General features: G+C 33.9%; 1 protein-coding gene across 1 annotated transcript in view; it reads left to right on the top strand.

Moving 5' to 3' along the window:
- Nucleotides 1–13681, top strand: part of LOC137401519 (cell death abnormality protein 1-like) — a 46255-nt gene extending 32574 nt beyond the window's left edge. The window contains exons 20-26 of the mRNA XM_068087909.1: nt 460–603; nt 958–1130; nt 4491–4686; nt 7231–7317; nt 10112–10174; nt 12043–12243; nt 13308–13681. Of these exons, the coding sequence (XP_067944010.1) occupies nt 460–603; nt 958–1130; nt 4491–4686; nt 7231–7317; nt 10112–10174; nt 12043–12243; nt 13308–13552 (1109 nt within the window). The 3' untranslated portion in view covers nt 13553–13681. The remainder of the gene's footprint in view (nt 1–459; nt 604–957; nt 1131–4490; nt 4687–7230; nt 7318–10111; nt 10175–12042; nt 12244–13307) is intronic.

Raw genomic sequence — 13681 nt, forward strand, 5'->3', positions numbered from 1 at the left:
TAGATACTGCAACTCTGACCGAGGTCTGTACTGTATAATTTAATGGTAGCTACTGCAACTCTGACCGAGGTCTGTGCTGCGTGATTTAGTGGTAGATACTGCAACCATGATAGAGGTAATATGTAATGTATAACTCAGTGGTAGGTTTTTGACAACCCTGATGGAGATCATTATGTACTGTGTAATTTAGTGGTAGGTACTGCAACCATGATAGAGGTAAATGTGTACTGTATCGTTTAGTGTAATTAAATTGGTAGGTAGCAGAAGTAATCAATCATCTGATTGGAATATGAACAGACTTGTTTATTCTCCCTGCACCGCTTGGTGCCACTAACATTAAAGACATATTAGGGGTGCTGATTGCTCCCATTGACACTAATTTGGTTAAAGTAATAATCTAATGCTTTGGCTAGCCTAAGAACCACTTATAATGTTAAGACCGTGTTTCTTAACGCGCAGGTAAATGCCAGTGCTTGGAGAATCACTGTTATGATGAAAAGTACTGCAGACTGGATGTGAATGAATGCACTAACACGACTTGCGCTGGAGACAGCACATGCGTAGAGATGGATTGTGTTGGTCCTTCTCCAGGAACCTGCGTCCGTAAGTTGCTAAACGCATAATCCTAAGATTGTGATCACCACAGGAAACTAGAGGATGAGCTAGTTAGTTTTTTCATTACCATTTGATAACCTCATCACTAGGTGTGATTGAAAAATATTAGCTCATTATTTACCTCAGATTTTTGTCTCTTATACCTCAGTTTATTGTCTCTTATACCTCAGTTTATTGTCTCTTATACCTCAGTTTATTGTCTCTTATACCTCAGTTTATTGTCTCTTATACTTCAGTTTATTGTCTCTAATACCTCAGTTTATTGTCTCTTTACTCACTGTACAGACATTTCTTGAAGGAAACGTTGCAGTTTTAGACAGATGATTGTGATGTATATTGCAGCTGAGAAGTATTTGACAGCTATACCCACCACCAAGTTCATATGCGCTGTTGATGAGGACTGCTTTGAGTACCTCGGTCCATACAGCTATTGTTTTGCTGAGCGATGCACGTGTGTTGTTACAACTTCTCTGCTCATAGACGGTGCCTGTCAACCTATTGGCAAGTGCTCAAGGGTGAGTACAAGCTAAGGCACTCTCTGCTTCTCTCTAAGCTGTCTAAAAACTCTGTACAAAGTGAGTTTTGGGAGACAGAGGAGACTTTTACAGTATAAATTGAACTGGTTTTTATTCTGTAGCTGCACAACAGGATGCGTTTTAATTCAGATTTGCACTGGCCATCTATTGCGAAACTAGTTGACCACAGGCTAGTTTGTTGCTTGCAAGCATAAACTGTATAACTTAGACCAGCCTGCAGATAGACACTGTCGTCAGTCTACAGATAAATCCTGTCAAAGCCATCACCGTGAATATAAAATTTCAACAACTTTATCGTGGAATTTTCCTACTTAGTATCACAAGTGTATGTTACTGCTATGAACCATTATACTCTTATTGCTATCTTAAACTGTTTGCTATAAGCTATCATAAACTGTTTGCTATGAGCTATCATAAACTGTTTGCTATAAGATATGGTAAACTGTTTGCCATAAGTTATCATAAACTGCTTGCTATAAGCTATCATAAAGTCTTTGCTATAAGCTATCATAAACTGCTTGCTATAAGCTATCATAAAGTCTTTGCTATAAGATATGGTAAACTGTTTGCTATAAGATATGGTAAACTGTTTGCCATAAGTTATCATAAACTGCTTGCTATAAGCTATCATATGGTTTTTGCTGAAAGGCTTTGGAACATCAATGCTATAGGCCATGGGTGTCCAACTCATCTTCACTGAGGGCCACATCAGCATAATGGCTCTCCTCAAAGGGCCAGATGTAACGTATAATTTTAACGAAATGTAATTGAAAATAATGTAAAATAACTTTAACTAATCATTGATATTAAATAACTTTGACTTTATTACTTAAAGTCGCAAACAGAACTGTTGCACAGCAAAACATACAGAACACTTGTTTTCGAAAAAGAATCAAAAACGTTACACAATACCCATTAACATGGACATACTTTCAGTAAAATAAAAAATTATGAGCTGCTAAGAACATGAATCTGTTTGTGTACACACATTAAACTTGCAAACACTAGATAATTGTAACAGCAGCAACACAAAATCAATATGTAAGCAGATAAAACAAAACATTATTTGCTATTTGCTGAAACAAAGTTAGACTTGCACTATAAAAATTGCAAGATATAGTGTTTAGCTATAATTATTTAATTATTACATACAATACAAAGTTATGAATATTATTTATACATATACAATTAGTCATGAACATGATAATCACGAAACCCTAAATTCAAACATTTCTTCGCGAGTATTATCAAAGCATAGCAAATCTACATTCCAATATATCTCAAATAAACTGCCGTAAACATGTTTTAAATAATAAAAATATGTTCAGGTACTCTGTTTTTCACTTTTCAGACTTCAGGGGCAGCTCTAAGAATCAATATGATCCTATCGAGATTGAATAATAACATTAGTCTGACTACGGTCGACAGCCTAAAAAGTGTATGTTTATTCGAGCATAACGATTCAAATTGACAAAATTAAAAGTTAATGAAAACTTTGAAACATTAAAATTAATGTTTTGATTTGATTTATGCAGTCTTTCACTGTCTTACCCATTCTGAATCTGCATACTTCTAGAGTTGAAAAAAATTGATCGCGAACGATAAGATTTAAAGCGACCATGATTATTTCTGGTTTAGCTAGATGTCGAAATGGGTGTAGTATTTTAGTTATAAATTTTGCCAGAGACATCATTGAGGCATATTTGTACGCTTGTTTGATTAGCCAGAAATTTTTCTTTTTGACTGATCAAAATTATTGTTATGTAATTTCAAAATAACGATACAAGGAATAGATAAATTTCAGAGGCAAGATAACTCGCGTTGGGGTGCCTAGCAACGTTACAAATAGGGGAGTTAACTTCAGTCAGTTGCGAATGAATCAAGCTCTCACGGGCCACATAAAATGATGTGGCGAGCCACATGTGGCCCGCGGGCCATGTGATTGACACCTGTGCTATAGGCCATCATAATCTGTATCCAGCTTAATAAACGTCACATTAAGCGTAATGATCTCTCATGCAATCATGATATCTCAAGCGTCCTAGCAGCAACCAATAGTATTATTGCAAGTGCTTCAAGCTTCCGTATTCGGTGTGATGAGTATAACCACAATTATTCTATTGTACTAGCAATGTAACCGCTTGGGCTAATGGATAGAAAGTCTGCCTGCAAAACTGAGGGTTCTGAGTTCTACTCCAGTGTGTAGCAGATTTTTCGTTCCTAAAACTTTATCACCATAACTGGACACATGGATGACAAATGATTAATGACAAATACTGAGATTTATATATAGAAGGCTCTATTACTAAATTATGTCCTCAGTTTCGTGCCTTGTTTACCTCTTTGAGAGCAAACAACTCTCAAAGCAGACAAAGATCAGTAATAGAGGTACTGAACTGGCATATTTTGCTTGTTATACAGACTAATCTATATATAAATCTGAAATTTTAATAAAGCTAATAAAGTATATATAATGTTCATGTTGATAATGATTCTACATGCAATAAGCTCACTTTCATTCCTCTATCAAAGTATGTCATATACCGGTATTACTTTGAATTATTTTCTAATTGCTTTTTACCTCGATTTTTGTAATAGCGGATGCCAAAATAACTCTTCAAGTTTTTCCATTTTACTTTCACTTACTTTCTATTGATTCATTCAACCTGAAGTACTGATGGGTCGAGCTTTGTAGCTCGGCATACACAATGTACATACACAAAGTACATACACAATGTACATACACAAAGTACATACACAATGTACATACCACAAAGTACATACACAATGTACATACCACAAAGTACATACACAATGTACATACCACAAAGTACATACACAATGTACATACACAAAGTACATACACAATGTACATACACAATGTACATACACAAAGTACATACACAATGTACATACCACAAAGTACATACACAAAGTACATACACAATGTACATACACAAAGTACATACACAAAGTACATACACAATGTACATACACAAAGTCGTTATCCAGCTTTTATCTTTTTGCCTTCACCTACTATTTTTATTATCGTTTCTTGTGAGGTTTTATGAGAAAATCAACCATAAGTAATAAAACAATCATTTTACATTAAAGATGGCGTGGTAAGACAACTACTGTCTACATCTACCAGAGCAAGGATTAGAAGCAGTTTATTTTGGCACATTTCAAAATAATGTCGATATGTGTCGGTGTGATATGATTCCAGCGAGTCTTTAATGTTTGTCACTCCTATTTATTGTCATATTACAGCTTTATCGACATCATTTATCCATAAACAATCCCAACAGTAGCGTTATTGCTGTTTCTTTCTCTTTACAGGATATCGATTGCCCACCGACGCATAGGTGTAATTTTGGGCTATGCCTTGCTGTACCAGACCTTCCTAGTTTTGACCAGGCTAGACAGGCTAAAGTCGTTTTAAAGAAGACTGATTACGTAGGGATTATTGTAGCCTGTGTTCTTGCAGTTGGGCTCGTCGCATTGGTGGTTGTAACCATTTATCTCAGGAATGAATGTAAGTCAAGCTTACGAAAAGCATTATGAATCATTGATAGATCAGATTAGACGATTTTGTTCAACCTTGACTGCTAGTATGGTTTCATGCATTACAAATAATGGAATTAACTCTATGTGAATAATGGAATTAACTCTATGTAAATAATGGAATTAACTCTATGTGAATAATGGAATTAACTCTATGTGAATAATGGAATTAACTCTATGTGAATAATGGAATTAACTCTATGTGAATAATGGAATTAACTCTATGTGAATAATGGAATTAACTCTATGTGAATAATGGAATTAACTCTATGTGAATAATGGAATTAACTCTATGTGAATGATGAAATTAACTCGACAGTGCACCTTCGGGATACGATTACCTTAATATACGATTTTTTCACCTCATGAAGTGGAATATGATGATTTTTTTACCTCACCATACGAGTCTTATATCATCATTCGAATTCAATGCTCTAATTTCAAAATTCTTGCTCTAAATTTGGCAGTCTTAATGCGTGCTTAATGCATAAGTAAAAATAACAAAGACATCGAAATGCTGTTTGTTGAAAGTATTTTCACACCTAAATGTGACACAATTTTTTTCAGTTTGACAATTTCCATGTGAAAACTAATATTGTTCTTTTAAAATGAGTAGCAACATTGGAATTGCGATCTCTTCAAACAGAAGGTCCATCCGTCAGACAACTTCTCTTAACCCGCTAACTAAAATCCACTTCATTACGAAAACAGCATCGTTCGAGCTTTCTTGCTAAATTAGATTGAAAAAGGTTTTAAACAGGCTCGCCAAAAGTTACAGTGAAAGCAAAGACAGAAACTGATGAGATTTTAGTGATCAAAAGTTGAAGTTCAATAAAATAGTTAAAGGTTGACTTGCAATAAAATTCACATTTCAGTTGTTTGATATGAAAAGATACACGATGTCTTACTCTGTTGTGTTGTAGGTGCAAAATCTGTGGCAATGTGATTACAAGCTCTTAAAGGTTAAAAACGAACATAAAATGGCAGCCACACGAGACCGCCGTAGTTTGGATTCTCTTTCCAAAACGGCTCAAATGTGACGTAGTTGTTGGAGATGGTTTCTGTTTACACTTTCATGCAACCCTATTCATTGAAATATTCTCACAAATATACTTCACACATTCAATAAAACCATGTGATCGTAATGCTGTCACTTTTAGCAGTGATATCTTACTGTAAAAATTTGTTTAATTTTTCAACCTTACCTCGAAGGAGTACATATCATTGTCTGATAATCATGACGAGCCTGTTGGTCATTTGTGATAATCGAAAAGTGCTGCAGAAATTATTTGCGAAGTATTGGGTCACATGATCAGATTACGACTGGACGGTTAGACAATGCCGAAACAAAACTAAAGTAGCGAGCATCTATATTGGATACGGGTCTTCGGTAAAACCCAAAGTGTTTGTTATAAACTAATGTTACGATAAGTTTTATATTGAGCTTTTTATTGGCCTTTCAATTTACATGAGAACATACGTGACAAGACGATAAATAAATTTCATGACTACGTCGTCGAAATAAAGAGATTCCAATCTATGGCAATTTTTCTCGTTTTTGAGCTTTTAAGAGCTTGTAATCACATTTCCACATATTTGACACCTACAACACAACAGAGTAAGACATGGTGAATCTTTTGATACCAAATAACTGTAATGTGAATTTTATTGCGAGTCAACCTTTAAAAATACATACTAAAACTTAGCTTAAAATGTGTGCGTGTGTGTGTTTAGTAAGGCTTATTTGAGGTGAGTTAGAAGTTTATGTTATACGTACATCTGACTTGAAGGTAAGAACTCCCTACGGTATGAACATGGTACATGTTATATTTTATTGCCAATAAAGTAATATATATATATTGTAGATCATAACCACTAAATACAATAAAGCTACTGTAGGTACCGATAGTTACTAAGGTTAATATACTATTTTGTTACTAATGTACTTAAATAAAGTTTTGACGATTTTTACCAAGGGATGTTTGCATTATATAATTACTATGGTTTATATACCCCTACACACGATTTTTTTCACAGTGTGATGCCAAACATGGAACGGATCAAAATCGTATCCTGAGGGTGCACTGTATGTGAACAATGTAATTAGCTCTCTGTTAACAATGTAGTTAACTCTCTGTTAACAATGTAGTTAACTGTATGTTAACAATGTAATTAACTCTAGGTTAACAATGTAATTAACTCTATGTTAACAATGTAATTAACGCCATGTTAACAATGTAATTAACTCTATGCTAACAATTTAATTAACTCTATGCTAACAATGTAATTAACTCTATGTGAACAATGTAGTTAACTCTCTGTTAACAATGTAGTTAACTGTATGTTAACAATGTAATTAACTCTAGGTTAACAATGTAATTAACTCTATGTTAACAATGTAATTAACGCCATGTTAACAATGTAATTAACTCTATGTTAACAATGTAATTAACTCTATGCTAACAATGTGATTAATTCTATGTTAACAATGTAATTAACTCTATGTTAACTATAGATTACAAAAAGAATGCTGCGGTGCTCGATGAAAAGGAAGACAAAAAGTTTGAGATGACATTAGAAACAAGGAAGTCGCAGATTGCTGGTAAGTCTAAAGTTTAAGTAAGTCTAAAGTTTAAGTAAGTCTAAACATCCGGAACTCACATTGAGGCCATTTTTAGATACATCGTAAGTAATTCTCCTATTGTCTGCTCATGTCTTCATTAGGTAATGTTATGGTTACAATTGTTATGTAATGTTTTCACATGTTATGTAATAGTTTCACTTGTCACGTAATGGTTACAACTGTTATGTAATAGTTGCACTTGTCACGTAATGGTTACAACTGTCACGTAATGGTTACAACTGTTATGTAATGGTTACAACTGTTATGTAATGGTTACAACTGTTATGTAATGGTTACAACTGTTATGTAATGGTTACAACTGTTATGTAATGGTTACATATGTTATGTAATAGTTACACATGTTATGTAATGGCTACATAATGGTTATGTACTAGTACCCAAGACATGCTAAAATGGTTCAATGCATGAATATTATTTTGTTCTGTGCAGTAGACTGATATGGGCTCTTTCATTATTATACCAATAATTGGGTCGCGATCTCAGAAACTATGGTTAAGTCGCAAATCACAAAGTTGAGTTATTCGACTTTGTAGCTGCACTAACTGAATTTATAATATTGGTAACGATTTTTGCAACACGTACATCCGGACCAATCGAAAAGCGCTCTTTCTGAATCTGAAGTCAGTTTAGCCAATAGAAGTCTTAAAATGAAGAATAAGTAACATATTTTGTGTTAGATATATGGCTATTCCCAAACAGCCAGCTGAAATCTGTTCAGATATTTGAATTCAGCGTAGTTTTTTCTACTTATAAAGACAGAAATCTAGATAAATATCACGATTCCTTAAAGCACGTAAGTTACATAATTTTTTTATTATATATTTCAATACATCAGAGTTTTGGCTTTCGGATGAGCCCATGTTCTAACTATATTCCTATATACCTATATTATATAACTAATATTTCATTTATTAGGCACAAGCCAAAGCAGTCGGATTGTTAGAATTCAGTTTATCAAGTTTTTTGTGTTTTGAAAAGTTAAAGTTGTGTCTCAAATTTCCAAAACGCCTTGCAAACAGGATCCCATTTGGCAGTTTTTCACTCGAACTGCAAAAGGCAAAGGTTTTAAGGCAAAATGTAATAGGTGTGTTGTTGTAACGCGAGGTCCCACAAATAGGCTTAAAGCTCACGTATCAAAATGTCAAGCTGAAAACACCAATTTAGATAGTGATGCTAGTATTCAGGTGATAGAAGTTGAGTCATCTGCCACTGCTCCAAACACTAACAATGCATCTGCATTATGCTCTGCTCTACACTACCACATGACTAATCACCTGGATTAAAATTCCTACTTATACATAGAGCTTTATGTAAAATATTCACTTTATGTCATAAGATTTCTGCTCTGTATTTCATCAATCGTGTTGGATTAAAGACTCATTCCGAAATTTCCATGTTTTCTCTCTGTTTCCTATAACAACTCCCACAGTACCATCTTTAATAAATGATTCCACATAAGTCTGTCCAATACTCAATCATGCAGCTATAGTAAGTGATGTTAATTAGACTTAAAATTGAAAAAACCTTGGTTAAATTATATAAATCATAAAAACTGATTTAAACCATAAAAACCGGTTTGAGCCAAAAAAACCTGTTTTTCATAAAAACCATGGTTTTTTCCAACCCTGACGTCCTCACTGCTGAGTCGGACCGTGGCCTGTAGACTCCACTCAAATTGCCCCCTGATATTTCTCACAGGAATCAGATTATAATCGATCCATGAGTCTTATGTAAAAGTAACATTTAAAAATATATGCTGAAATAGCGAACTCAAAGCCTTGACAACCTCGTCTACTTTTTGTATGCTGATTAACTACTTTGTTCCTTACAATATGCTTCGAGAGTGTAAAAGCTGCTAAAGTAAAAGTGTATTCAGTTGATTGAATGATGTCTACTAAAAATGATAAGTGCTGGATGCGCATTATCTCTCTTTGTTACACTAACCACCCACCATGCTGAGTTTCATCATTTCAACACTAAAAAAATATGTGTAGCTCAAATTCGTCGTATCATATCTTATAACATTTGATAAGGAGCTTCCAGGTGTCAATGGAAAAACGTCTGGTCGTTAGTAATCTGACAATATTGTTCATATCTTGGCAAAATTTAAGCGGTTAAAAAATATTTTTTGTAGTGCCAAGGTAAAACTTTGATAGATAAGATTCTATAAAAATTCAGAGGTTATCGCTAATCATTTGGGAAAATATTTCGACGAATGAGGTTACATGAAAGTGTAAGCAGAAGCCATCGTGTTCAACTACGTTCCATTTGAGCCGTTTTGGAAAGGGATTCCAACCTACAGCGTTTTCGTGATGGCTGCGATTAACTGTTCATTTTTTTAGCTTTTAAGAGCTTGTAATCACATTTCCACATATTTTTCACCTACAACCCAGTAGAGTGAGACTTGGTGAATCTTTTGATACCAAATAACTGTAATGGGAATTATGTTGCAGGTCAACTTTTAACACTATCTTGAAACATTTGATTAACTAAGGAGCAGCGTTCGCCCAGCTATTTATTTCTATTCATTATAGACCGTCAGGTGCTCACAACTCTCTTTTGTTTCGTTATCATCTTTACTGTCGTTACTCCCTCACATACCCTTAATGACCTGATTATGTAATCTCTGTATCTCCACCAAATGCTGCCAGTTTTTGAAAATAAAAGTATCATTCACTGAAGCGCATAACTCATGAAGATGCTAGCATTCACTCATCCTGTCGGTAGCTTGAACTTTGAATATCTTTTATAGTGAAGAGAGATGCCCTGGAGACAAAACGAATCGCATCACAAGCAACTGTGGCTGTACCACTAGGTAATTTATATGAGCATAACTCTATGAATATGAGTATTAATCCAGTTTGTGAAAACTTTATATATCCGAGATTGATTTACTGGAGCATAACTCTGTGAATCCAAGTATTATTTTAATTAGGCGTGGCTCTGGTATTGACTATAGAAATCTGGATAGTAATTTAGTTGTGCATAAGTCTATGAATTTTAGTATTGGTCTAGTTTTACTTTACTCTATGAAACTAAGTATTGCTCTAGTTGGGCATAACTCTATGATTCTGAGTGTTGGTGTACATGAGCATCTATCAGTAAATCTGAGTATTAATCTAATTGAGCATAACTCTATGAATCTTGCAATGCCCAAGAATAGGACTTGTCGGTTTTTATGCATTATTTGGCTGTTTCCAACCACAAAGAATTTGGCACATAAAATGGTTGTAAAGCAAATTTTATCAAGAGGCTGTGTTGATTATTGAGATTTGTGTTTGTTTGACACAAGATAAAGGCCATAGAGCTTGTCTAGTAGGTGTCAAATATTGAATATGTTCATGATTATACAGTACTCGTCATTTATCATGGTTATACAGTACTCGTCATTTATCATGATTATACAGTACTCATAATTTATCATGATTATACAGTACTCATCATTTATCATGATTATACAGTACTCGTCATTTATCATGGTTATACAGTACTCATCATTTATTATGATTATACAGTACTCATCATTTATCATGATTATACAGTACTCATCATTTATTATGATTATACAGTACTCGTCATTTATCTTGAACATACAGTACTCGTCATTTATCATGATTATACAGTACTCACCATTTATCATGATTATACAGTACTCATCATCTATCATGATTATACAGTACTCATCATTTATCATGATTATACAGTACTCATCATTTATCATGATTATACAGTACTCATCATTTATCATTATTATACAGTACTCATCATTTATCCTGAATATACAGTACTCATCATTTATCATGATTATACAGTACTCATCATTTATCATGATTATACAGTACTCATCATTTATCCTGAATATACAGTACTCATCATTTATTAAGATTATACAGTACTCATCATTTATCATGATTATACAGTACTCATCATTTATCATGATTGTACAGTACTCATCATTTATCATGATTATACAGTACTCATCATTTATCCTGAATATACAGTACTCATCATTTATCATGATTATACAGTACTCGTCATTTATCATGATTATACAGTACTCGTCATTTATCATGATTATACAGTACTCGTCATTTGTCATGATTATACAGTACTCGTCATTTATCATGATTATACAGTACTCATCATTTATCATGGTTATACAGTACTCATCATTTATCATGAATATACAGTACTCATCATTTATCATGATTATACAGTACTCACCATTTATCATGATTATACAGTACTCATCATTTATCATGATTATACAGTACTCATCATTTATCATGATTATACAGTACTCATCATTTATCATGATTATACAGTACTCATCATTTATCATGATTATACAGTACTCATCATTTATTTATCAAGGTTTTATTTATGGTATGCATCTCAGCATTAAAACATTGTTTGACTTAGTCTATAAGTCATATCAGCATTTTGATTCCAACAGACAATATGACGCCAAGGTTTCTTGTGAAGACAGAGTTTACCAGCATATCGCTCTTTTCATTTCTTTTTCTTTAGATATTCAGTTATAAAGGTCGAATTTTGCTTACTGTGGATGAAACGTGTGTGTGAGACAATATTTGAGACAACCTTGAAAACATTTAGGTTGATGGTCTAGTTTTGTTTCTAGCAGTTGATTACTAGATTTGGAACAGAAATATTTTACTATAGTTACAGACGAACCTGACCTTAGCATCGTAACAGACGTTATGCCCATACCTCAAGTCAATGAACCACTGGATAGTAAACCAAGCACCCAGTCGACTCGCGCAACAAAGAAGACAAAGTCTGGTACTAGCACACCTAGCAAAAAAGTCGAAAAAAGTTCTGAAAAGCTAGATACACCTCCCAACCCTTCTCTTCCCAGCCTTGGTATAACCCTACCACAATTTAATTTTATTACGGTAGTTGGGATATTTGTGAACATTGAGATGCTATCCTTATTTGACATGTTAAGAGTAGTTCGGCTATTACAATGGGCTGAGTTGTTCATGATAGTCAGTGTTAACTAACATGAGCAACAATAGTTAATGTTAACACATTTATAATAGTTAATATGTTAACATTAACTATCATGAATGTGTTAACCTTATGTTTGGTATTAAAATTAGTTAAGGTGTTAATATTAGTGAAGAAGTTAACATTCTGTAATTTTTTAACAATTATTAAGGTGTTAACATTAGTTAAGGAGTTAACATTAGTTAATATGTTAATAATTATTAAGATGTTGACATTAGTTAATATGTTAACAATTATTAAGGTGTTAACATTAGTTAAGGAGTTAACATTAGTTAATATCGTAACAATTATTAAGATGTTCACATTAGTTAATATGTTAACAATTATTAAAGTGTTGACATTAGTTACTATGTTAACATTTTTTAAACTGCTAACATCAGTTAACATTAGTTAGGTGTTAATATTAGTTAGGCTGTTACTAAGAGGTAGTTATGTATTAAGATTTCAGCGTTGGATAAGTTAGCCAACCTCCAGCTACTCAGATGAGAGGTCATCTGCTTGCATCTATCAGATTATGTGAGCTGCGCAACGCCGTTTCTTGACCCAGTTGTTGGCAGTATCATGGGAGTAGTTCTGACCAATACAAGCTGTAATAAATTGGCTTTTTGCCATAAAAATAAATACACTAGGTAAACAGTGTGCAAAAAGTTGTTCTTCAGTAGTTCTCTCATTTCATTGGTCTGAATATTTGATGGCTGGCTGTGGTACACCCTCTAAGCCACTGCATGGAGTCACATGCCTCGTGGGACTCTGATACATTTTTTTTATAAATGACATGCATTAGGTATTAATTTTGTCTCCACAGATAATAAGTTCAACCATTGTGTCAGTTTCACCCGTTTACTGCTCCACGAGACATTGTGTAGGATAATTGTTGTGCTAGTGTGTCGCTCAGAGGACAAACCTGTTGATTTCAGGACTTTCAGACGCCGGAGATAAGCAGTTGAAGCTTGATTCAAAAAGTATTCATTCAACAAAATCGACCAAGTCGAAACATTCCAAGTCTTCAGCAAAGACTAAGAAGTCCAAAAGAAAAGATTCGGTTGGAGAAAGTACAAAGTTGGAAGAAGAGGATGATGGATTAGTACAGGAATCGCCGTGGAATGCTGTACAGAAACCTGGCAAAGCGTCAACAGCAAAACCTGCGCCTGTGCTAGACTAAGAACCTTTCACTTGCAATAACCTTCTCTAGTTGTTTTAAGTTTGTTCAACTCACTCATTTGTTATACACATATATACCATTTTGTCCTTTTTGTTTATGGAAATAATATAATTTCTTGTTGCCAACCCA

Source organism: Watersipora subatra, chromosome 8 (assembly GCF_963576615.1).
Source record: "Watersipora subatra chromosome 8, tzWatSuba1.1, whole genome shotgun sequence".
Classification (NCBI taxonomy): domain Eukaryota; kingdom Metazoa; phylum Bryozoa; class Gymnolaemata; order Cheilostomatida; family Watersiporidae; genus Watersipora; species Watersipora subatra.